The following is a 23,327-nucleotide window of genomic DNA, read 5'->3' as shown; positions in this document are numbered from 1 at the left end:
ATTTCCTCTGGCATGATTACAAAGGGCTGTAATCATGGGGATTTGCCTGTTTATGGGGAAATGTACATCAGAAATATTTAACTTTAAAATAGCCTAATGGTCCTGGCAAGTTAGATAGAACCGAATAGCTGCCAGAAACGCATTCCCTGGCCCCCTGCCTGGGTACTTCTGGCCAGCCCTCGGCTGGCAGGTCTGGCCCCTGAAAAGGGTCTGCAGAAAATCAGACTCTGGGATCATGTTGTTCATGCGTGGGGAGTGACATTCTTTTCCACCCCAGGAGGACCATTGGGACTTGCAGAGATACTGTGGCCGGCCAACAATATGGTCAGCTCAGAGTCCAGATTCTACACAACCCTCTCTCTCCCATGCCCAGAAAAATTCAAAATGTGGAGTTTAACTAGAAAGCCAACTGTGAATATCTATTGTCTTCTGGAATCATGCAGTGTTGATGTGTGTTTTGCACCCAAATCCAGAGAGAACCACAGTGACTAGTAAAACAGTGGCCTCAACATCCTCTTAGCCTCTGCCTCTCAATTTGACCATAGTGGTGTTCAGCTGATAGAGCGGGAAGAGGAAGTGTGCATTTTTTATGAAAAAATAAATATCCAAGAGAAGATGAAGCTAAATGGAGAAATTGAAATACATGTCCTGGAAGAAAAGATCCGATTCCTGAAACTGAAGATTGCGGAGAAGCAAAGACAGATTCACGTGACCCGGAAATTGCTGCCACTCAAGAGGGCTCTGGATGCTGATTTAGCAGTGCTCCAGATTCAGGTGGGAAAAGTGTTGATGACACACTTCCTGGGAACATTTGCTGCTTTTTTCTTTTTTTTTTTTCTCCTTTATTGCTTTGTAGGTCATATAAGTTCTTACATGTAAATCAAGCCATGCTACTCCTGGTACCTACAAGAACTCTTGAGTTAAATGTCCTGTTTAAAAATGCCTTTGAACACTGCTCCAGAGTAGAATCTGTGCTTCAGGCATCTGAGCTACAGATTGTCTTTTTTTCCCCCATGAAGCACTTTCTGCCTTTCTTGGAATTTAGACCTTCCCAAATCTCAGCTCTAACTCAGCTGCTTCAGAGCTCAAAACTTCAGTAAGCCAGGCTTTCACTACGGCCAGCATAATTGTTTTTTATTTGGTTTGTTTTTATTTTTATTCATAATTATGTTTTTGATGCTTGCTGGAAAGATCCTGCAGACCATCTAGCTCTCTTATTTTTGATTCTCTTTGATATTCTAGAACCAAGATTGTTGTTTCTTATTAATGGGTAATCGCATATAATTAGACTCCTTATTAACCCCTGTAGTTTCCCTGTAATTTAATAACTTGGCCTCTGACATGGCCTTTTTTAAAGTGGAATAAAGTCATAAAATTTAAATATAAAATAGCAATAAATAAAACCATAAATATAAAGCCATTTTCTTCACATGTAATAATTATACTTTTTTCTTAATGAAAACAGAAGAAAAAATTAAACTAAACAATTCGTGGCCTAAACTTTTTTCCATTGACTCAATGTAGCAGAAATACATTTTAACCTATAACATGTTTTCTAAAATGTCAGGTTTAGGGACTTCCCTGGTGGTCCAGCTGTTAAGACTCCACCTTTCAATGCAGGGGTGTGTGTTCGATCCCTGGTCCGGGAACTAAGATCCCACATGCCACGGGGTGCAGCCAAAAAATTTTTAAATAATAATAAAATGTCAGGTTTGCTTTCATATTTTTTTCTGATTATAAAATTAAGATATACTCTGTTAATGAAGTTTTGAAAAAAATACAAAAAATTTTAAAGAAAAAAATTCTATCCCCAACATATAATCACTATTAAAATTATCAAAAATCTGGACGAAATCATTCTGGTCGTTTTCTAGGTTTACAAGTAGATGGTTTTCATTAGCTCATGCTATAGACACAGTTTTGGGTCTTTTTTTTTTTAATTTAATCATGTCATGGGATTCACAGGACTTTATGGAACTGAATGATGGTTCTACTTTCATATTTTATGGCATTTCAACGTGTAATATGCTATACAGATGATAGGATCTTTCATTTTGCACAAATATGGTAAGGTTTTGATTCCAGTGTTTGTTTCTTTAGCCATATGTTCTCCCATTCACTTCTTCAATAAGTGTAGCCCTGAATTAGATGGATTGGCTGGAACATCCTCCAGGCCTCCCCCAGGTCTCCCACAAAGCCTCCCCAGGATTCCTGCAGCTCTGACTCCTGCTTCCAATTAGTGGTTCCTTTGGGGGATCCGCTCATCATCTTGACACACAGTGCCTGGGCCACTTCTGTGCCACTTCAGTGCAGACTCGGGACTGGTTCCAACTTCCGCCTACACCTGCACAAGACCATTCATGCCAGGCCTGTGTCTGTGAACTGACTTTATTGAAGAATTGGGGCACCAGTGTGAGGGGGTATATTAAAGAAATGCAAAGAACTTCAAATTAAGTATCAGACAAGTATGCCTTCCCACGCCACCACTGGGAACAGTCCCCCAGGTGTACTACCCCATGCAACCCCCTAGCCTGGTTCCATTTCACTGGCTTGTCTTTCCATCTTTCACCCCCCATCTCCCCTCCACAGCCTTACCGTCCAGACTGCGCCCCAGGCACCCCACGTTTGTCTCACTCCGTTTTACAGAATAATTCAGCTCTCTCCAGGTCTTTCCCAGAACACACTTTCAAGGCCATCTTCGCCCATGCTACATCATCAACATGCCCAGCAGAACAAAAGGACTTTAAATCCAGTAAGATCCACAACAGAAAAAATTCACTCTGTACTATGGAAGCATTTTACTTGTGTTAACTGCAAATTAGAAATTAGAAATTATCTATTCAATAGATTAAAATAGATAAAATTAGTTCTTCTTAAAAAAAATATATATATATGTATACTTAGCATTTATTATATAAAACCAGTAATCCAGTATAAAATATGAATTCAGTTTACCCAAGAGGAAAATACTATGCATTCAATGATAGTACACCCTGCCTGGTGTGAGCATTTATCATTCTGACTGCATATGAATTGAAGCATAGGGACTATGTGTTATCATCAGCTCCCTGTTCTACCAGAGTTAGTTCTAAGCTTAAGAACAGTGGAATAGAAAGTTTTGCATTAGTCTTCAGACTGCACCTAATTATTTAATTGTATACTCAGCACTAATCACATGGGCCCTTTGAAGGATACGGTGTGAAATTTCAAGCTTCAAGCAAGCTGTTTTTGTACCTTGCCATGTAGTGCCAGATCTCTCTCATATCCTGTTATTTGTTATAGCTACAGTGTTTTGTGTTTTTGTTTCAATCTTCCCCTTTTTTGTATCATTTTCAGAATTCTCTTAAGGTTTGCTTTTTTTTGGTTGCTTGAAAGTTTTTAATCGTCCAAGGATGATCATAAGGACATATGATAATCCAAGGATTATCATAAATCACATTTTCCTGCAATATTTTACTTGTAATAATAGCCTGTTTTTAGGGCTCCTGGAAGTCATGTGAACTGTTTTCCTGACACAAGAGCACTATTTTGTATCGAAAAAGGATACAGTTTTTCCTCAAAGGCCCATGGGGAAATAAGATCAATCAAGGCACCACTTTGATCAGCAAGCACCATATATTTTTTCCTATCTAATTTCCTAATTAACAAAAGGAGACATTAAATGTTGTTAATAACAAATACAACAAATACACATACATGGATACTTTAACTCCCTATTAAGGGCAATTAAGTGGGAGAGACAGGAAGAAAAAAAATATTCATGTCACCATTTGAAATTCTTTTTGTCGGGAGGATGAGAATAAGTTTAAAATTTTAAAGTACTCTAAATATATTATCTCGTTTAATGGATCAATCCCATGAGTTTGGGACTTATTTTCCCATTTGATAGTTGAGGAGAAACTAAGGTTTAGAGAAGATAAATGATTTGCCTGCAATTATACAGATTTTCAGTAGAAAAGCTAAAAGTGATGACTTGGTTTTCACTGTGTTCTACATCTCTCCCTATAAAACAGCTAAGTGTGGCTGCCACTCCTGCTTGAGAATTTCTGTATTTCTTCATCCACCTCCAAAGTCTCACTGAGTCAACAAATATAGTTGAATATATAAAACATTACATTGGGTGTTTACCAAAAAAGATACAAATAGTTCAGGCTATTCCTCACAGACTGTACACTGTGTTGACCTAGTAATTAAGAATTTTACTTTTCTTTGGGAAGCCATTAAGCCTATTGCCAGCAAAGGGTTTTAAACGGGAGTCTAGTATGTTGTGTGCCCTGTATGCTGTGCTGTCTGCCTTGACCCCTGTAACAACATGCAATAAAGAGGTCAAGTTTGTATAGTTGGAGCTCTGCAACCACACAGCATCCCGGGAGTATAACACAAAATGGGAAGCAATAAAAGGACTGGTTGTAAAGTCAGCTTTTTTTTGATGACCCAGAAGTCACTGCCTTGCTTTGCAGAGTCAGTTAACAGGCATCTTCCTCACTGTACCACACATGAGTAGAAACATTGCTTAACCACAAGTCCCAGCTGATGGGGTGTTAAGAATTCCCTTCCACCTTTGCCTGGAAAGACCCTAAAGACCTTGGGCTATGTGACTTTAAGATTGACTGAGCAAAGTTGCTGTTTCTTTCTTGTTTAATAGTTTTCACAGTGTACAGACAGAATAAAAGACCTGGAGAAACAGTTTATAAATCCTGAGGGTGAGAACAGAACACGCTTCCTTCCAGGGAAAGATATGACCAAAGAAGAAATGATGAAAAAAATGGATGCGGTAAATGTCCTTTCTTAAAATAGCATCTATTAGTCCCTGTTGATCAGTGCCACAGATATCTGTGGTACAGTTTCATGTTATGAGGATTCATCCCTCATTATTCTAGTCACTGATATAGTCCTTTCATTGCAATCTAGTAACGAAACCTAAGCTTGACTTTAGATGCTTGCCAACAAAGTTAAAACCTGAGTGCTTTCAAAATGCCTATCTCTGTCTCACAGCCCATAGGAGCAATTTTGGCATCTTGAATGGATTAATTTGTCTTCCTGATGGGAGCCTATCAGAGGAATGGCAACGTGGAATCTAGAAGGAGCTGAGAGGGCCATTCTTTGCCATGGGGAGGAAGAAGTGCCACAGCTCTCGGGGGCTGGGGGGCGGGGGGTGAGGGGAAGTGTTGACTTCGTCCAGTTCATTAAGTCATTCATGTTCATTAATGAAGCCCCCCTTCATTAAGGAGGGAAAACAGTGCTCTAATTAGGAAAGATCTTGACTTGCATGACTTGTTTTTCCTATTGAAATTCTTTTCGACCGTAGCTCGAACTACAGCTGGCCAAGAAGGAGGAGAAGTTGCTGGAGAAGGATTTCATCTATGAACAGGTCTCCCGGCTCACGGACAGGCTCTGCAGCAAAATGCAGGCCTGCAAGCAGGACACACTGCTCTTAGCCAAGAAGGTCTGCCAAGCCCCCGCCCCCTCTCTTCTGCCTTTCCTCCTCTATCACCTTCCATTTTCCACAGACTGCTTCATTTACTGGGGGAAGCCCCGGAGAGATTAGGCTTTATGAATAGATAAAGACAAAAAATTGAAATTTAAAATGTAAAGATGACTCAGAGAATTGTCCAAGGTTAAGTTTCAGTCTTGTTCCCTGAATGAATTCTCGTTATAGTGGGAAATCCTAAACCTTTCAATGACAGTATACAAGTTTCACTTAACAGGGCACCTACTCAAATATGACAGTCATTATCTTCATATTTCATGTGCCATGTTAAGTCCTTTCTAGGTCCTTGTGAAGGGAGGGCCTCATTTATCCAGCGGTCTGCATGGGAGCTGCCTGAATCCAGAAGTAGCCAGAAGCCAGCAATGGAAGGGGACCATTAAAGAGAACAGCAGTCGCACAACTCCCTGGGGTGGAGCCCCCACCCAAGCCTCACTAGTGAGGAAAGGCCAGTAACGTGGGGCTTCCTAATTCCATAAGCTTAAAATACCAGGGCTTCTGATCCAAAGCTACAGGGTCAGGCAGGGACTGCTAGAAGCTACAGCAAGAGGAGCAGCCAGCAGGAGGGAGGCTGGTGATTCGGACGCAGCAGGACTTTGCACCATCAGGCATCAGAGGGTCTGCTGCCTGCTTGGCCCCCCGGCCCCTTGGAGCATCCCTCTGTGACAGTCCAGGGTTTTTAGTCAGTCAGTCAGCAACAGTCACTGGAGCTGCTGAGTGCAAAAGGGAAAGGGACACACTGTCCACACCATGTAGTGTGAGGGAGACAGTTCAGAAGACGCCATGAACAATGGTGTCACCCACTGTGGGCTCCTGGGGGCAGTGACTGTCCCTTATTCTTAGTTTCCCCAATGCCTCGCATGTGCTAAACTCTAGAAAAACGTTTGTTGAGTAAGTTAACAGTCCTGTTTTAGAAGCAGTTCTGGCACACGAAACTACTGCAAGCCTCAAGGCTTCTTGGCCATTTTGATTTGGCTTTACACTTCCACTAACAGGTTGATGAGGCCAACAGCCCTTGTGCAAATCTCAATTTACCTCATAAAATAAGAAATGTTAAGACTTCTTTAGGCTCATGAACGTTGCCTGAATTAGCATGTCCGGAGTTTCTTTAAATGTTGCCTTCCTTTATTTTGCAAAATGAATTTCCCTTTCTTTGGGGGAAGTCGGCTTTTGCTGAGGCCTGCTTGTCAAAGCTGATGGCAGAGTCCCTCCAGGAGTCAACGGTTAAGCCAGAGAAACACAAATGGGAGCTGCCGAGACCGTCCACATGACCAGGAAGTTTCCAGCATTACTGAGTCCTGTCCTCGTGATTTATCTCCCTTTCCGTTCCCCACTTTCCATGCTCTCTACCTGGCTTTCTTCCTCCTCCATTTAAAATAATCTCCTCAGAGTAGGCAGAGCTGGAAGACAGAAAGACATTCAGATCCCAGATCTGTGACTTACCAACACTACCAAGTGACGTTGAGAAAGATACATAAATGGTCTTAAAACTCAGTTTCCTGATCTGTGAAACGGGTGTGATATCAGCTAAAGTGGTGGCAAGCATCACATAGTCGAGCAGAAGTGGCCTGGCCCTCGTGGGTGTTCAACAAGGTTGCACATCTCATCTGTCATCTCTCTTAGAGAGCTTATGGCTCCTCTTACAAGTTTCCCAAATGAACAGAAAATGGGAAGTCTCAGCAAAGACTCAGAGAACCCAGAATAATACCATTCTTTTTTTTTTTTTTTGGATTTATGGAGAAGGGAGGTTTGTTAGTTACACACACTCTCAAGTGTGCAATGACTAATTAATAAAATTTAAAAGATGACTCATCATTGAAGCTCTGAATGCCTGTCATTTTTATTCAAATTATGCTTCCTGAAAACTAATGCAGTATAGAAGTTATAGAAATTTATATTCCCTATTCCCTTAAAGAGACAAAGTTTTCACATAATAATTGGTCACTATATTTTCAGAGGCATGTAAATCACCAGCAGCAACGTTTCTATAAGCAAATGTACCCACAGACCAGTATATACTCTATTAAGAGAAGAAAGTATTTTGAGGTAGGGTGTAGTTTTTGGATGCTCACATTCATGTCTCAATTTACCTTGGTTCAAAGGAACGAACAATTAAAAGAGACTAAGAATTTATTCATTCCTTCATTCAACAAACATTCAATTTTAATTTTGCCTCCTATATTCTAAGCAGTAGGAACCTCATGAATAAAACAATCAGTCCTTGTCCCCATGAAGAGTACGTTCTTGTAGGATGATAGGCTATAACCAAATAACCAAATACATTTTTATTATAATGTCAGTAGTGAAAGGATATGAAGAAGTAATAAGGCAGGGTAATGTGACACTGAGGGTTGGCGGGTGGCAGGAGTCACCTCTTCCTGCCTCACCAGCCTTCGGCCACACTGAAAGGCCGTGCTGTGGGCCCGAAAGCTTACAGGAACCACCAATTCCAATTTTACGTCTTTTCTGTCTTTTAAAATCAATTTTCCCACCTAGTCTTATCTTTTAATTCTTTGATAATAAATAGCTTATATGAAAAGGTAAGCGCACACACACACACACACACACACACACACAACTAGGAACATTTCATTTCAAATTACTGGCCAGACTGTCCAGTTCAGCTCATGCTTGCTTATAACCTCATAATGATGCATCCTGGGAATTATGATCAATAATACAAACACACTGAAGTGTGATAGTTTCCATTAAAAATCATCACAGATGCTGATTATCTTATTTAAGCAAGTGTATTAATAACTAATACAATACTGTTCTACTATATTTTCCCCCCTGCATAAGTGGCAAACTAATAACATGGCAAATTTAGGCCAGAACTTAGACATCAAGAATACCCTTTCCCTTGTCCTTATCACCTCTTAAAAATAGACACTAAACTATTCCCCTCAATACTACCCACCTGGAAATCCAGTAACTAGATGAACAGATCTCTTTCTTCTCCCTCCTCCTTGTCCTATGTCACAGCCAGGGTGTTGGGCTGAATCTCTGAGGTCTCCTCCAGTTCTTATTCTCTGTGAATTCCCACTTAAACTTTGCTTCCTTCAGGCAAGAATGCCCACCATCAGAGACAGCCCGAAGCCTGCCATTTTCTTCATGTCTTCATGGAATGTATACATAGGCTAAGCCTTGGGCTTTTTAATTCTAGATGAATGGCTACCAGAAAAAGATCAAAGATGCGACTGAAAAAATGATGGCTCTTGTTGCTGAGCTGTCCATGAAACAAGCTATGACCACTGAACTCCAAAAGGAAGTCAAGGAGAAAGAAGACTTCATCCTCACTTGCAATTCCAGGATGGAAAAGGGTCTGCCCCTCAATAAAGAGATTGAGAGAGAATGGTTGAAAGTACTTCGAGATGAAGAAATGTATGCCTTGGCCATCGCTGAAAAGTCTCGGGTAAGCTATGGCTTCTACGTTGCATTTGTAAAATGTGCTGGGAAGGGCTGCTTCAGGGGTTGTCAATCCTCCCAAAATATATGAAAGGGTTCTACTCTACCACACACATAGGCCCAGCAAGTCATTAGAAATAAGTTTTGCTTTTTTAAGATATTATGTAGGCAAGCAAAGTACAACAGTCCAAAGGGTCAGAATATTCCCTGGAGAACACTGGGCGGGAATCAAGCCCCACCCCACAGTGTCCTATCGTGGGCTGGTATGGTGAAGACCAGGACCTCCCATTGGCATGGCAATGAGCAGGCTGGCATTGGTTTTATCCTAGGTCTCTAATCTCTGTCTTTGCACCCTGGCTCAGACCATACCTCACTCTTCAATGTCCATCTGCTGTGGCCACCACAGCATATTGTGAGGCCTCAAGCATATTATGGTTGTTACAGGCTTCTGCAGACTCTGCACCTGGTGCAGAAGCTATGATTAGGCTTCAGTACCACCCTTCTCCCACCAAAGACCTAAGTCTATCACTGACCACCTACACACTGGGGGCTCAGTTCTTATTCCTACTCCCATGACCTTTCAATAATCTTAGAGTGGAATTAGGCATCTCTTTCTGAGGAGACTACATCCTGGGGACCTATAACTCACTCTCAGACTACAGAGCAGACATCCCCAGAAGATCACTATTCCCTCCCTAACCCAAGAAAAAGGTGCATTCCAAACACATACTATGAACTCCTGAAAACAGGGTCTGATTTGTCATTTGCACGCTGCCTGGGATTATATTCTTGAGGGCATTCAGAGTTTACCTGTGGTGTCCCAGCTGTCATTTACCTGTCTCCATTTTTTCAAATTCTTTTTAATGCTATAAGAGATTCCTCTGTTTTCCAGAAACACAGGCAGAATCTTGAGGCTCAAAGCAAACTGCTGACCACTTCTCTCCACTGGTTCTACTTTACTCCTTATCTCCTCCTTTGTACCATTTGCTCACCAGTGACCTACCAAATGAAACAGATTATCCTGCCTTTGTCACACACATGGAAATAAGTAGTGTTTAATGAAAAATACTGAGTATGGAACGTAGCAAATTTAGGTCCCACCAACCAGTTTACGGTAAACCCTAAACCCCAGGAGTAGAGAGATGCTTGAGCAACATGGGTCATTCCAATGAGATGAAATGTGTGTGCAGGTGTGTGTGTTTGGTGACGCACCCTCACAACCCTCTTGTCCCTTTGGGGAACATCGGCCAGCAAGCATAGCCGAAGGCTGCTTAGACCCAGCTGTGTCTGATGGGCCCTGAGGACGAAGCGACTTTACCTGAGTTTTCAAAAACTAAAAAGGATAAATCATTCTTTGCAGGAGATCTTGGAAGCAGAAAATCGCCAGCTGCCCAATGGTGTTTACAAAACTGCAGATCACCGTCCAAACGCCTACATCCCAGAGGCAGAGTCCACTCTTCCTCTGCCAAAACCGTACGGCGCTTTGGCTCCTTTTAAGCCCAGTGAACCTGGGGCCAATATGAGGCACATAAAGAAACCTGTTATAAAGCCAATTGAAGTCTGAACATGTGAACCAACCCAGGCTTCTCAAGGAGGAACTTCAACCAGGCTTCTTCACATCCACAGCTAGAAAACGTCAGCGTAATAGCTCTCCTTCCTATCACACTCACCAATTTCTTTCTTTTTTTCACTTTATCTCTTGACTACATTTCAGAAATATATAGTAGACTGGGTGCTATAAAAAATGCAATAAAAATAAATACCTTTTCAGCAAAGTACAGAAATTGGCAGAGTGGTCTTTGTTTATTAAAGAAAGAAAAGCAGATCCTGTTCAATATACTCACTTTTAAGAAAAAGAAAGAATGGTTGAAAAGAAAAATAGCCCAAGTACTGCAGGGGCATAACTCACTTTGTTAAATAAACAGTTGCATTGCAAGTTGATGTCAGTAAACCTAAACCGAGTGAAAAGCAGTAGGGAAGCTTGTCTTTTTTAAAGTTATGTTATAGTGATTCTTTTTACAAATAAAGAATCCTTTTGGGCAAAAACAACTATGCCCTAATTTATCTTTCTTATAAATCTAGATTTTCCACAATGTTTTATGCAAATACACTTGTGATTACTTTGTTCTGATACCAGATTTTTCAAAATTTCAATGAAGATATTTATAATTTTGCATGTGAAAAAGAAAATGAGGCCAGTTCCACTGATTTCATTACTCTAATATTATTGTATTTCACCCAAGTATATTTTGCTAATTCTGTTTACTTTCTCACATAAAAATATAAAAGTAGATTTGAAACCGGTGATTTTACATTCATTAACATGCTCAAACTATTGTTATTTCATATTGTTATCAGTTATGAATTTCATTTCACGACTCTGGGAGTGAGAAATATCACATTCATTTATTTTGCTAAATCAAACAAAATCTGTTCCAAGCCCCCACCCTGACAGAATGGAGGGAAATTGAATCTCATTCTCAGTCTAGGAGTCCTGAATCTAACCTGACTGCTTTGTGAAGTCATTAAAAGGCAATTCCTTGAGAGAGCCTATAACAAGTAACGCTGTATAAGCTGCGTGCTTAATGCAAAGAAATACTGCATACTTACACACAGTTGCTATGTTGTAGGATCAGTAATTAGGGATTCAAAAAATAAACACATAGGAAGTTTAAATACATAGGAAGGAAAATTAATTTTTAAAAATTACGAAGGTTTGGATGCTTAAATATTACAACGTGTGTTACTGGTCCAGAGGGTGAGATGCCACTGTGCACTGGAATGGCCAGGGATCACAGTCAGATGGAACTTTTTATCTGGCCCTTAAGCATAAATAAGATTTTAATAAGTGGAGGGGATTCCGGGAGGGGGAAATCGCCTGAGCAAGACTTGGAAGTAAGAAGACAGAAGTTCTGTTCAAGGCCCAGTGAGCGAGGCTGGTTGGAACAGAATGTTCGTACTGGGGAAGTGTATAAGGCCAGAATTTGGGAGATCTTGAATGTCAAAGATTTTATCCTGTAATAAATGGCAAGCGACTGAAGGATTATGAGCAGAGGGGTGACAGGATCAAAGCAGTGTTTATCTCAAATATGCATCAGATGAATTAGACTTCAGAAAGCAGCAGAAACAACCCAGGTGTGAAGAGGAAAGCGTAGGGGAATGAAAAATAATGACCGTATCAAGAGGAAAAACCAGCACCGCCTTGCTGATATGGCTCCAAGACTTTGAGCTTCAGTGACCATGAAATATTTGACCTAAATGGGAAATTCTGTAGGAGAGGATAATTTTTAGAATGATGATTTTAGAAAAGCTGAATTATTATACTGGCTAGTGATATTTGTAATCTTTAAAATTTCACAAGTTCACTGAGGGAAACAGTGTGAAGAGAGGAAAGCAAAGGGTTTTGGGCTTTACCCGAGGAAGCAACTGTACTTATGGTCAGAACATCACTGTAGAAGAGAGAGGGGAAAAAAAAGAAAAGTGGGAGAACTCGATAGGTGTCATGGGGGTCTTTGAGGGAACATGTTCATGGAGTCATGATTCTTGGTGGGAATAAAAGGCTATGTTCAAAGAACAAAGGAGTTAGGCTAAAACTTGCAGTGTTTTTTTAAAGACAACATATTACTAAATCAAACTTTTATAAATATAAAAATAACTTTATAATATTAAATACAGTTCCATCTGAACGTTCACGAAGACAAATCCTACTCTATGTATGTATACATTGTTGTATTTGACAAATTATTCCCTACTAGAATTCGCAGATTTGACTTAGTCCAAATTCAGGTTTTTAAAAAGTATCTAATTTCCAAAATAGAGTTTTTCTGCAACTTGTAATTTTTCTGCTTGTCATATGCTATTTTCAGTGACAAAGCTAATTTTTGTTTTTCTAAGCACTGTTCCTACATTTTTAAAGTATATTTTATTTCAGAGTATAATAGAAACTAGCTTTTGGCCTATGAGAGCACTAGGAAGATCAGCCAGTAGGAAGAGAGAATCACTTATGCCATTGCATGCCCCCCTGGACTGGCTGTCATTTCTCTACACTTGACTGTCTAGTTCTGTCTGAACAAAGTACTAAACTGAAATTCAGATGGCTCAGCAATGTATTCTGATTTGGGTTACCAGTTTAAAATACTGCTAAAGAATTCTCAATGGAAGTAGAGCTAACGAGCAAGATGAAGATACTGGAAGCTGATATAACTGCACTTTCCCTTTCATAAGCCTAAAAGCATTGTGGTGTGTTTCAGAGCTGCTTCCTCTACAAATTTTGCATCCACGTTGTCATGTCCTTCAAAAGCATACAGAGCTGAAAGGAAAAAGAGAGAGAAGAGTTACTCTGAAGCCATAGAACATTTATAATATTGTGCCCACACTTCATTGAAATCATAATTATTTTATATTTTAGTAAAACACATTATTCTGAGAATGTGTTGTTAAAATTTATTAAACCTCAGTACCAAGAAAGGCCATTCACAACAACCAAATGGGTTTTTAACCTCTTAATTCCTTTTAAAACCTGAAAGGTGGCTATTCCTTTGGTAATTTAGGTAGTAAATTGTGTATTGCTAATTAAAACCTATTGAAAGAAGATCCTATTTATAATTAAGGGATATTCTGGCAAGGAAACGGTACACAGAAGTGCATAGAGACTGACTGATGTGTCAGGGGAAAAACAGGAAAATCCTGAGAGCGGAGGAGTGACTTACCTGGATCGGAGGACTCAATATCTGTCAGTATTTCAATGAAGTAGTTCAGAGGCAGAAATTCTACACTGAATGATGCCTTGTCCATCATAGAACTCCGGGGCTAAAAGGGAAACGGCTGTGGTATCAGCTGATTCTCCAAAACAAGCACGAACTTAAAGTGATGGGAACTACAACTGCTGTCCTTAGGGATACGTTACAATGGGCAAAGAGGTTCCAAAATCATTTAGCGGGGCCCCTGCTCCACACAGACTCACCTGTTTGTTATAGTTCTGAAGCAGTCGCTGTACATGGTTCCGGGAAATAATGTTAGAACTCACAGGATGATCCCAAAGTCGACAGATCTTCTGACCTGTGAGCTGTTTTTGCAAATTGAAAAATATGTAGAGGAGGATTTTTTGGGCAGTGAAAATACTCTGTATGATACTACAGTGTTAGATATATCGCCTTATATATTTGTCCAAACTCACAGAATGAACGACACCAAGAGTGAACCCTAATGCTAACTGTGGACTTTGGTGATTGTGATGTGCAGTGTAGGTTCATCCACTGTAACAGATGGACCATTCTGCTGGGGGACGCTGATAATAGGGGAGACTGTGCGCATGTGGAGGAAGGGGGTGTATAGGAAACCTCTGTACCCTCCACACTAAGAATTTTAAGTCAATAATAAAAATGAAAAGATGGAAAAATACAGAGAGGAGAATATAGCTCACAGCATTAAGTAAATGTATCTTATATCAATTCATAATTTTTAAAGATGTATTCCAGCTAGTGAGTCTAAAAGACAGACTCTATGGTTAATGACCTTGGAGAAAGGCCATTTCCTATGACGTATGCTTCTGAATTTTGAATACATACTCCCTTAAATGCAGCTCTGAGGAAAGCATTTTGTGTACTGCGGCTGCCAAACTCTTCTTCTGAAATGGAGTTCACCTGTTACTCTTCAAAACTGAGTCTCTGCATGCCAACCCTACGTGATATTTTGACGTGAAGCTAAAGGTTATAGGCATGTACTCTGCCAGTGTCTCGCCCAGAAAATTGTAATTCCCTAAGGGTATAAGGCAAAAAAAAAAAAAAAATCAAATTTAGAGCCCAAACTAAGTGTTCAGAGATATTCCCCAGAGAGATCTAGCCATGGAAAACATGCTTTGTTTTCTATTCCTGCCTCTGCCTGTAAGCCTGTGAGGGCAAGAAGGTGTTATAAAGCAAGACGATCAGGTCCAGGAAGGCATCAGACACCCCTTTGTGGGAGGATCGTGCCAGAGATACAAGTGCTCAACGTATGTAAATGGCACAGAGCTGGCCAAGGCTCTCATGGCCGGGAAGTCCGCAGAGTCAGAGGCTCTGAAGACCTTGCCGTGGAATGTCTGAATTTCACAGCATTTCTGACTCAGAGAGCTACTATACCCCACAAAAACAAGGAGTGCCTGTATAACCCTCTCCCTCGCGTTTCTTATTTTTCCTTCAACCAGGAATGTTTTCCTGCCGTGATGCAAACAACAGTGAGAGGAAACGCAGTTCCAGAACCTTCTGACCTCACCTGTATTTCCATTTCTTATCAGTTTAAAGGCCAAAAGCACATGTTTCCCCTCTGCCTCCCCTCAGACTCACAGACGTACATATTACTGTGGTTTCCTCAGAGGAGAAAATGGCTAAATGTTCTAGGTGGGCCTGTGCCAAAGCAGCATGCGCGCAGCCAGGGGAGCAAGCACTCGGTAGGCCCAGTGGGAGCAGCGGACAGACGGGTAGGGATGGACAGGATTTCTTGGAAAGGGCCGAAGGGTGAGACAATTCAATTGACTTCGGCCCAAAGCAAGTAACTGCTCTTCCTGCAAGAAGAAATTGAAGGAGGGGTACATGCCAAGGCTTAGAAAATAGAATATACTTCAGGATTACCGGAGGAAGCCGCACAATGATGCTGAACTTTACTTTTTCATTTTTCTCTGTATTGTCCAGGTCTACAAGAAAGTCAGAAATTGGCAAACAAAATAAAACAAAACAAAAAGAAAAAACCCAGTAATCTCCATTTTAATACCTGAGCAAGCTAATACTTCAGAGCTTCATCCTGGTAATGCATGTCCCAACCTTGTTTTTCAAGCTAAGTCTAACAACACTATGAAAATATTAGTTTGTGTCTCTCTGAATAAAAAAGGATTTTTTAAACATCTTTATTGGAGTATAATTGCTTTACAATGGTGTGTTAGTTTCTGCTTTATAACAAAGTGAATCAGCTGTACATATACATATGTTCCCATATCCCCTCCCTCTTGCATCTCCCTCCCACCCTCCCTATCCCACCCCTCTAGGTGGACACAAAGCACCAAGCTGATCTCCCTGTGCTATGCGGCTGCTTCCCACTAGCTATCTACCTTACGTTTGGTAGTGTATATATGTCCATGACACTCTCTCACTTCGTCCCAGCTTAGCCTTCCCCCTCCCTGTGTCCTCAAGTCCATTCTCTAGTAGGTCTGCATCTTTATTCCCGTCCTGCCCCTAGGTTCTTCATGACCATTTTTTTTTTTTTTAGATTCCATATATATGTGTTAGCATATGGTATTTGTTTTTCTCTTTCTGACTTACTTCACTCTGTATGACAGACTCTAGGTCCATCCACCTCACTACAAATAACTCAATTTCATTTCTTTTTATGACCGAGTAATATTCCATTGTATATATGTGCCACATCTTCTTTGTCCATTCCTCTGTCGATGGACACCTTGGTTGTTTCTATGTCCCGGCTATTGTAAATACAGCTGCAATGAACATTGTGGTACAAGACTAAAAAGGGATTTCTTAGTGAAGCTGCTGCTCTATATCAGGGAACAGCGTTCTGTAACAGGCTGCCAGTCACAGAACAATTTTGTTGACTAACTTAAAACATACAGCACCTTGAGGAATGGCAAATACTTCAATATATATTAACAAAACTCATCTATAAAATATCACAGTTAAATAATTTAACCAAGAGTCATTACACTACAGACCTTATTTCAAGTTCAAATTCCCATAGGCACTACACCTCTCATTACTTTTCCTTGCATTTCAAGTCTAACTTTGAGAGGACGAAGTTAATCAGCTGAAAGTAAGCCATTTCATGACATTTTTCTTGAGAAATAAGCCTTCAGTCTCCTATTCTTAAGTGTCCTCATGTACAGAAAAGGAGTCTAATAGTTGTGTATGGATTGAGAAGCCCTTTGGGGTCTCTTGAAGGGCAAAGGCACGGTGGTCCAAAGGATGGTTACAGGACATGAACGGTACTCAGCAGGCCCAGCTGTGTAATTGTGGAACCCACGCAAAACGAAAACGAGGAGCCCCTCTTCAACTATTAAGGATGTCAAGATTGAATACAGAACATTAATCCCTGGGTGGGCTCCTTCTGGGTGCAGCAGGGCCCCGTGTCACCACAGGTCGCACACCCACAAAGGCAGCCCGGGGGGTGCTGGGGCTGGAACAAGGCAAACTCAGAGCCCCTTACCTTTCATGAGCCTTGTGACAGCTGTTTCTGTGAGAAGCAACACTCCGTTATCAATGTAATGCAGCAGGTTATGCAAAGGCAGACAGTGGACGCCAAGGATGGTGTGCAGAGTGTGAAAACCTAGGATGAGAGACCCAGGACGGTAGACACGGTCAGCCATCATCTCTGGCCTCCCAGAGGGAATGACTCTGGTGATGGCAATAAAGCACTCAGCTCACCACTTGGCAGCTAGAGTCAAATAAATGCTCCTTGAAGACAAGGTCCAAGGTTCCTTCTTTCTGTATTATCACAAATAAGTATTGTGCTGGGTATATAGTAAGTTCCCAATAAGCACGTATTCCCTTCACCTTGTATGCCTTCCTAGGCAAAAAGAGAAAAACAGTGCAAGGTCTGCTCAATGAAAATGGTTTTACAGTTTAAAAGGTTTATAATTCTATGGTAAAATCGCAAAATAGAAAAATTAACAGTAGAGCTTCAAACTCCACATGCCCAGGCTAAAGCTTGATGGACAGGGACCATTTTGCTGCAGGAGACAATATTTGGACCAGAAGGGGACTGATTAGTTTAGATGACTAATCTCTAGGTATGCCCTAGAGAAAGGCTTTTGGGGTCTACTTGGACTAAATCATATAAAAGAAGAACTAAAATGATATTGCCAGAGAGCAAATCTATAGGAATTCAGTAGTAAGTCACTCTCAAGGCCTTGGGCAGGGCTAAGTCTGAGTCTCATGGGCAGGGCTACCCAAACTCTCACAAAGCTAGAGCTCTAAGTCCACTATTAATAGTAACCGACACAAACAACATCCACGGGAGAAGAAGGTATCAGACCGGGAGAGGATCAGAAAAGCTCTCTTGGAAAAGATGGCATGTGAGAGGCACTTGGAAGGGTTAATGCCATTCCTGAGAGTGGAAATGACGTGAGAGAACGTACAGGCTGGAAAAGCAGCAAAAGTCAGGTTTGACCTGAGTAGACAGAGGCTGGCATCATGCTGTGCTGCTTACTAGATGTAGGTAATTAAGCCTTTCCAGCCTCTGTTTCTTCATCCCTAAAGTGGAATCACCAGTACCTTTCCTGCAGGGCTGCTTTGAGAGCTACCGCTAGGTCTGTGAAGAACCTGGCACGTGGTATAACAACGTGACTAACACCAGTCAGGTCCTGAGGCCTTTCATTTACGCACGGGCTCACTTGATCCTCATATAACACCATGAGGTGGGAGCTACTTGATCCCCATTTTATAAATGGGGAAACCAAGATTCACAGGAGCTAAGAAACCTGCCCGGGAAATAGTAAGTGGCAGAGTTACCATTTGAACGCAGGCTGTGGGATTTTAGCCTAGCCTGTTAACCGCAACATTATCCTGCCTCAAGAACTGGTGTTAATGGAACAACACGAACAGAGGCCCGATGGTGAGAACGCATGGGGCACATTTAGGAAAGAGTAAATGACCCAGATGGGTTGGAACAGGTGTGCAAGAGGAACGGTGGAAGGTAAGACTGGAAAGGTTAATCTATTCAACAAAACCCCTTCGGCACACCAGGCAAGGGGATGGGTGTGCAGCTATGAGAACAAGCATGACTGCTGCTCCCATCCACCTTCCAGTCTGATAGGGAGACTGACCATCAATTAATCACAAAATAAATAATTCATTTTTTAAAAATATGACCAGTTCTATGAAGGAAGAGTACAGGGTGCTCTTAATATATGTGTCACGGGGTTGAATGCTGAGTGACAGCAAGGAATTTATTATTTAGTAAACTCTGGGGAGGCACTGAAAGCTTTTGAGCAGGATTGTTAGAGGATTTGAGTTTTACTTTTGGAATATTAACGTGGCAACAGGCAGAGAATAGACCGGAGTGACAGTTTGCTACCGGAGGAATAAAGATCTGTTGGGAGGTGACTGCGTGAACCTGTCCAAGAGGGAACGAGGGCACTGAGAGTAAGAGGGAAGGAAGGGATCATGGGATCGTGGCGACGGGAACTGGCTCGGAAACTGATTGGATGTGGATGGGGAATGACGAAGACTCGTTGCCTAACCTGAGAGGCTTACATGACAGAGACATGATGGCCAAAGAGAGCTGGGACTTGGATTCAGAGACGTCGTGGAGCTTTCTCTCTCTGAGCATATGAAACATGAGCAGTGGGAGACATGAGTCCCATGTCCTGGCAGCATTGAGGGTCAGATAAAGTTCAGACTCTGCCCTCAAGCAGATGTTAATGGGCTGACAGTGGGATGAGTCTACTAACTGCTCTGATTCCAAAAAAAAAATAGTGATTTTACTAGCTAATTAACAACATGAGATTTTTCAAATGGATTTGGGCAGTCTTCTCAAGATTAAAAAAGTTATGAAATTATTTCTGAGGAAGAGTTTATAGAAGGTTATTGATCCTACAGATTTTCTCGATTCAAAATTCCTCTCTAGCTCTGTGTCCATGCCCTAAAGATCCCTGATGACCCTTTATCTTCCATTCCCAGGGCACAGTCCCAAATTCAACAGCCCATCCCTGGCCTCCTCTCAGCATGTCAGCTCTAAGCAACAGAGCAAACTGGCTAGAAGTAGGCATCAGTACCGAAAGAGAGACCTTTTCCAGCCAGTTCTAGTCCTCACCCTCCAGGGCTCCTGGCCTTCTCCAGGAAGCAAAGAGCACACAGGTCCCTTTTAAACTGTAAATGCTCCAGCTCTACACTATGACTTCCCTTCTGTGGTCCTCATTCCCTTTTTTCTTTAAGTAACTCCGGTTACAAGTTTCTGACACTTGGAACTCAAACAGTTCTCACTAGTCCAGGGGGCCTGGGAAGCAAGCACATTTACATACATACACACAAAAATACCTGCATTTACACACACATGCCCCCCCCACACGATCCAGTGTCACTTCATATTAGGGAAGTGAACATTTCTGAGAAAAGGAGAAAGAGAAACTGCTCTTTCTTACTTGACCCATGGACACCAGCCATTAAGTTCTTACTCATGATAATTCTCAATCACTATGGGTAAAATTTTTCTATGTTTTCCCTCCTTATCCATCCCTGTGTAGAAATGCAATGTTCTGTAGAAAGTGGATTTTTATGATCTCTCGGATATAATATTGTCCCCAGTGAGTCAGTGTCATTTACTTATAAAAGGAGCTTGGAGATCCATGGTGAACAAATCTGAAACTGTCGACCCATTTCTCTACCAGGTCTTTTGTGTTAATGACAAACAATTAAGAATTTAAGCTAGAAAGCCATATATAATTTTCATGAAATCCCTTCACTCTTTCTAGAGGGCACCTCACAATTCATATTCCATTTAAAGCCATCCATTCTCCTCATGAGTGGTCACTTTCAGATCCCTACAAAGTCACAAGAAACTCCTTTTGTGCCTCCACTACAAGCAGATCTTATAAGATAAGGCATATGGACAGAGAAAGTGTGACGGATTCCAGACTGTACCAGATATATCACAAACGGAGAGAAGCTGAGAGGTGCTGTGGGGATTTTCCGGGCCCATAAATAGCCAGTGTTTCAATATCAACTAATTCAACTGGAATATAAAATTCAAGAGGCGGCACAGAATAGTAGCTAGAAGCATAGATTTTAGGGCCAGACTCCCTGGATTTGAGCACTGGCTCTGTTGCCTAATAGCTATGTGACTGTAGGCAAGTTACTTAACTTTTCTGTGCCTCAATTTCACCATCTATAAGGTGGGAATAATATTAAGTGGAACCATTTGAAAGTGCTGTCTTTGGGGCTTCCCTGGTGGCGCAGTGGTTGAGAGTCCGCCTGCCGATGCAGGGGACACGGGTTCGTGCCCCGGTCCGGGAAGATCCCACATGTTGCGGAGCGACTGGGCCCGTGGGCCATGGTCGCTGAGCCTGCGCGTCCGGAGCCTGTGCCCCGCAATGGGAGAGGCCACAACAGTGAGAGGCCCGCGTACTGCAAAAAAAAAAAAAAAAAAAAAAAAAAAAGAAGAAAGTGCTGTCTTTGTTGGTCAAAAACTGGCTGGATATTAACAATTTAATATGGTTCAATTTAAGCTCGTATCACTTAGCATCATTATAAAAATTAAATGTGCTAATTTATGTAAAGTACTTACAGTCGTACCTAGCACAAAATGGGGACCATATACATGTTGCCTTAAAATGAATGAACAAAGGAACAAATTAATGACGGATGGATGGATGGATAGATGTATATGAATGAATTAAATAAAATTGGCTAGTATATATTATATAGTGATAGCTATCATAAAGCTTAAAACTCATCAGAACTTATACACAATAAGCATAAGGTTTATAGCAAACAGGAGCTTGTTTCTTATAATGAATATTGATTTATATGCACATTTTCCCAACTAGAGTTTTGTTAATTTTTGGAATTGCTCTAATTTCTAGCCCAGTACCTGGCATGAAATTGCTCAACAAATGTTTGTTGACTGAATGAACAAATGACCAATTAAATGAATGACTGCAGACACATGCGCCAAAGACGTTTTGAGGCCTGATTTGGTCCTTTTTCAAAATCCTAAGGGAAATTTTTAGCTTCCAAGGAACATATAAGAATCAACTCAATTTCTGACACCCAGCCAGACCTACTTCCTTCTGAGGGTTAACTTTCTTGTTCAGATAAACTAGGCCTGGAGACATCAGAGAAAGATCTCCCCGAATCAGCTCCACTGGTTTTTGAACCAGAAAGTTGCATGGGGACCAGCCTTGGCTCCTAAAGTTGGTGACAAGCTACTGTATAGTTTAATAATCCGAGGAGATCTGGCCGGCAGAGACCAACCTCAGGCCCATCTGTCACAGTGACACCAGACACACAATTTCTAAGACATAGGAGGCCTCATTCTTAAACTCATTATGCACCAAAGTCCAGAGACTATGTGAAGAAGAAAGAACAAGTTTATTACAACAAAAAACAAAAAAGCCAAGACTTACCAGGAGGCAGAGGTAAAAACAAACTTTTAGTAGCTTCCAAAATCCTGGTCATGATGTGAAAGACCGCAAATTCAGCAGCACTCGCCCGTCTATTGCTGGTCAAAGAACAAAGCAGCACGTCAGCCAAGCAGCTCATCTCCAAAACCCCATTTGCATGTAAGCAGTAGCTCTGGGTGCCACATCCTGATGGAATTCATGCTAATTGTGAAAGGCTATGCCCCACAGAAAGGTTCATAGATGGGATGATGACCATCGGCCTAATGCCTAGCATCTAACCAGATGGTAGGCACATAAATGATAAACTGCATTAACTTAAATTCCCCTTCTTGGCAGTACTGAGCTCATGTGCCCCTCCCTCCTCATCAGCCAGATGCCAAGGAAAGAGGACAGGTGAAGTAACAGGGGCATAACTTTAAATGTTGAGTTCAGAACTAAGATGGATGGTGTAAGGGCTGGTGAGAGTTACTTTCAACTGGTAAGTTTCAAAAAGGCTTTGCTGCAACAGGCAGCAGAGTTGTTTTATCTCTTTGTACACCATGATAAAATAGAGCGAGAAATACTTGCTTACAAGTGGAGAACCCAGGGATGAAGATTATGTTTCCTCCAACTGGCTTCCAGTATTTGGCAAATGAGATCCAGCTAGAGGGTAAAGACAGTCTGTTAACCTCTGTTCATACCCTTTCCCCTACAAGCTATCCTTCTATAGCTCTGACAGGCATGTTCGGGCAGCTGGCTTTCAGGCTGTGCCCGGACACAGAACCAGCCTTTCTGAGGTCAATTCTCAAGCACTGGAATCCAAAACGGAAAGACTGAAAATGTGCAGCCGTGTCTAACAGAGCACCCTCTGTCATTGCAGGCAGTGCCCCAGCTGAGCTTCCCCACCGCTAACCGGCCCCATCGCTCACGAACACAGGCCCTCAATCACAGGCCCTTATCCACCAGTGAAGGTCAAGTGCAACAGAGTTCGCCCTAGGCGTGTTATGCGGCAAGGGTGACATAGCTGACAGCTGACAGAGGAAAGGCGGTTCTGAATAGAATGGAGGTCCTGAGCACGTGCTGTGGAGCAAAACTAGTTCCAAGTCCAGGTTCTACATTTTACTTGTTTGCCAGCAACAGGGCAATCTCCGAGGAGCTGTTATCAGGACCACAAATCCATGCATTGCACATGCAGGCAAAGGACAGGGGTCAAAATTAGGAAGAGTTTCCATATGATTACAGACAGACACTATTTATTCTCAATGATGTAGATTCTCAGTTTCTCTTTGGCTGAAATCAGGTAAGATAACAAATAAGCAATATAATCAGGTTTTGCAGCAACTTCCTCGGATG

General features: G+C 41.6%; 2 protein-coding genes and 1 long non-coding RNA gene across 4 annotated transcripts in view; 1 reads left to right on the top strand and 2 right to left on the bottom strand.

Moving 5' to 3' along the window:
* The window catches only part of LOC309810360, a 34,249-nt gene extending 24,166 nt beyond the window's left edge, over positions 1-10,083 (bottom strand). Inside the window, exons 1-3 of one of the 2 annotated variants that reach the window (XR_014294971.1) lie at positions 9,732-10,083; positions 8,409-8,813; positions 6,590-6,888 (exon numbers count right to left, since the gene is read on the bottom strand). This is a non-coding gene — a long non-coding RNA (uncharacterized lncRNA). Of the gene's footprint in view, positions 1-6,589; positions 6,889-8,408; positions 8,814-9,731 lie in introns of those variants that run through there. The other variant, XR_014294970.1, reaches the window with a different exon arrangement.
* Positions 1-10,541, top strand: part of CCDC146 (coiled-coil domain containing 146) — a gene marked incomplete at its 5' end in the record, with an annotated part of 114,203 nt that extends 103,662 nt beyond the window's left edge. Inside the window, 5 exons of the mRNA XM_082632315.1 lie at positions 546-774; positions 4,646-4,774; positions 5,309-5,446; positions 8,655-8,903; positions 10,257-10,541. Of these exons, the coding sequence (XP_082488441.1) occupies positions 546-774; positions 4,646-4,774; positions 5,309-5,446; positions 8,655-8,903; positions 10,257-10,460 (949 nt within the window). The 3' untranslated portion in view covers positions 10,461-10,541. The remainder of the gene's footprint in view (positions 1-545; positions 775-4,645; positions 4,775-5,308; positions 5,447-8,654; positions 8,904-10,256) is intronic.
* A 742-nt stretch (positions 10,542-11,283) lies between these two features.
* GSAP (gamma-secretase activating protein) overlaps positions 11,284-23,327 on the bottom strand; it is a 91,974-nt gene continuing 79,930 nt past the window's right edge. Inside the window, exons 25-31 of the mRNA XM_082632316.1 lie at positions 22,567-22,637; positions 21,999-22,093; positions 17,081-17,200; positions 15,502-15,563; positions 13,860-13,961; positions 13,606-13,705; positions 11,284-13,205 (exon numbers count right to left, since the gene is read on the bottom strand). Coding sequence (XP_082488442.1) covers positions 13,114-13,205; positions 13,606-13,705; positions 13,860-13,961; positions 15,502-15,563; positions 17,081-17,200; positions 21,999-22,093; positions 22,567-22,637 — 642 coding nt within the window. The 3' untranslated portion in view covers positions 11,284-13,113. The remainder of the gene's footprint in view (positions 13,206-13,605; positions 13,706-13,859; positions 13,962-15,501; positions 15,564-17,080; positions 17,201-21,998; positions 22,094-22,566; positions 22,638-23,327) is intronic.

Source organism: Mesoplodon mirus (genome assembly GCF_964341445.2).
Source record: "Mesoplodon mirus genome assembly, chromosome: 9".
Classification (NCBI taxonomy): domain Eukaryota; kingdom Metazoa; phylum Chordata; class Mammalia; order Artiodactyla; family Ziphiidae; genus Mesoplodon; species Mesoplodon mirus.
Note: the sequence above shows the minus strand (reverse complement) of the source record. Positions and strands in the feature narration are given on the sequence as shown.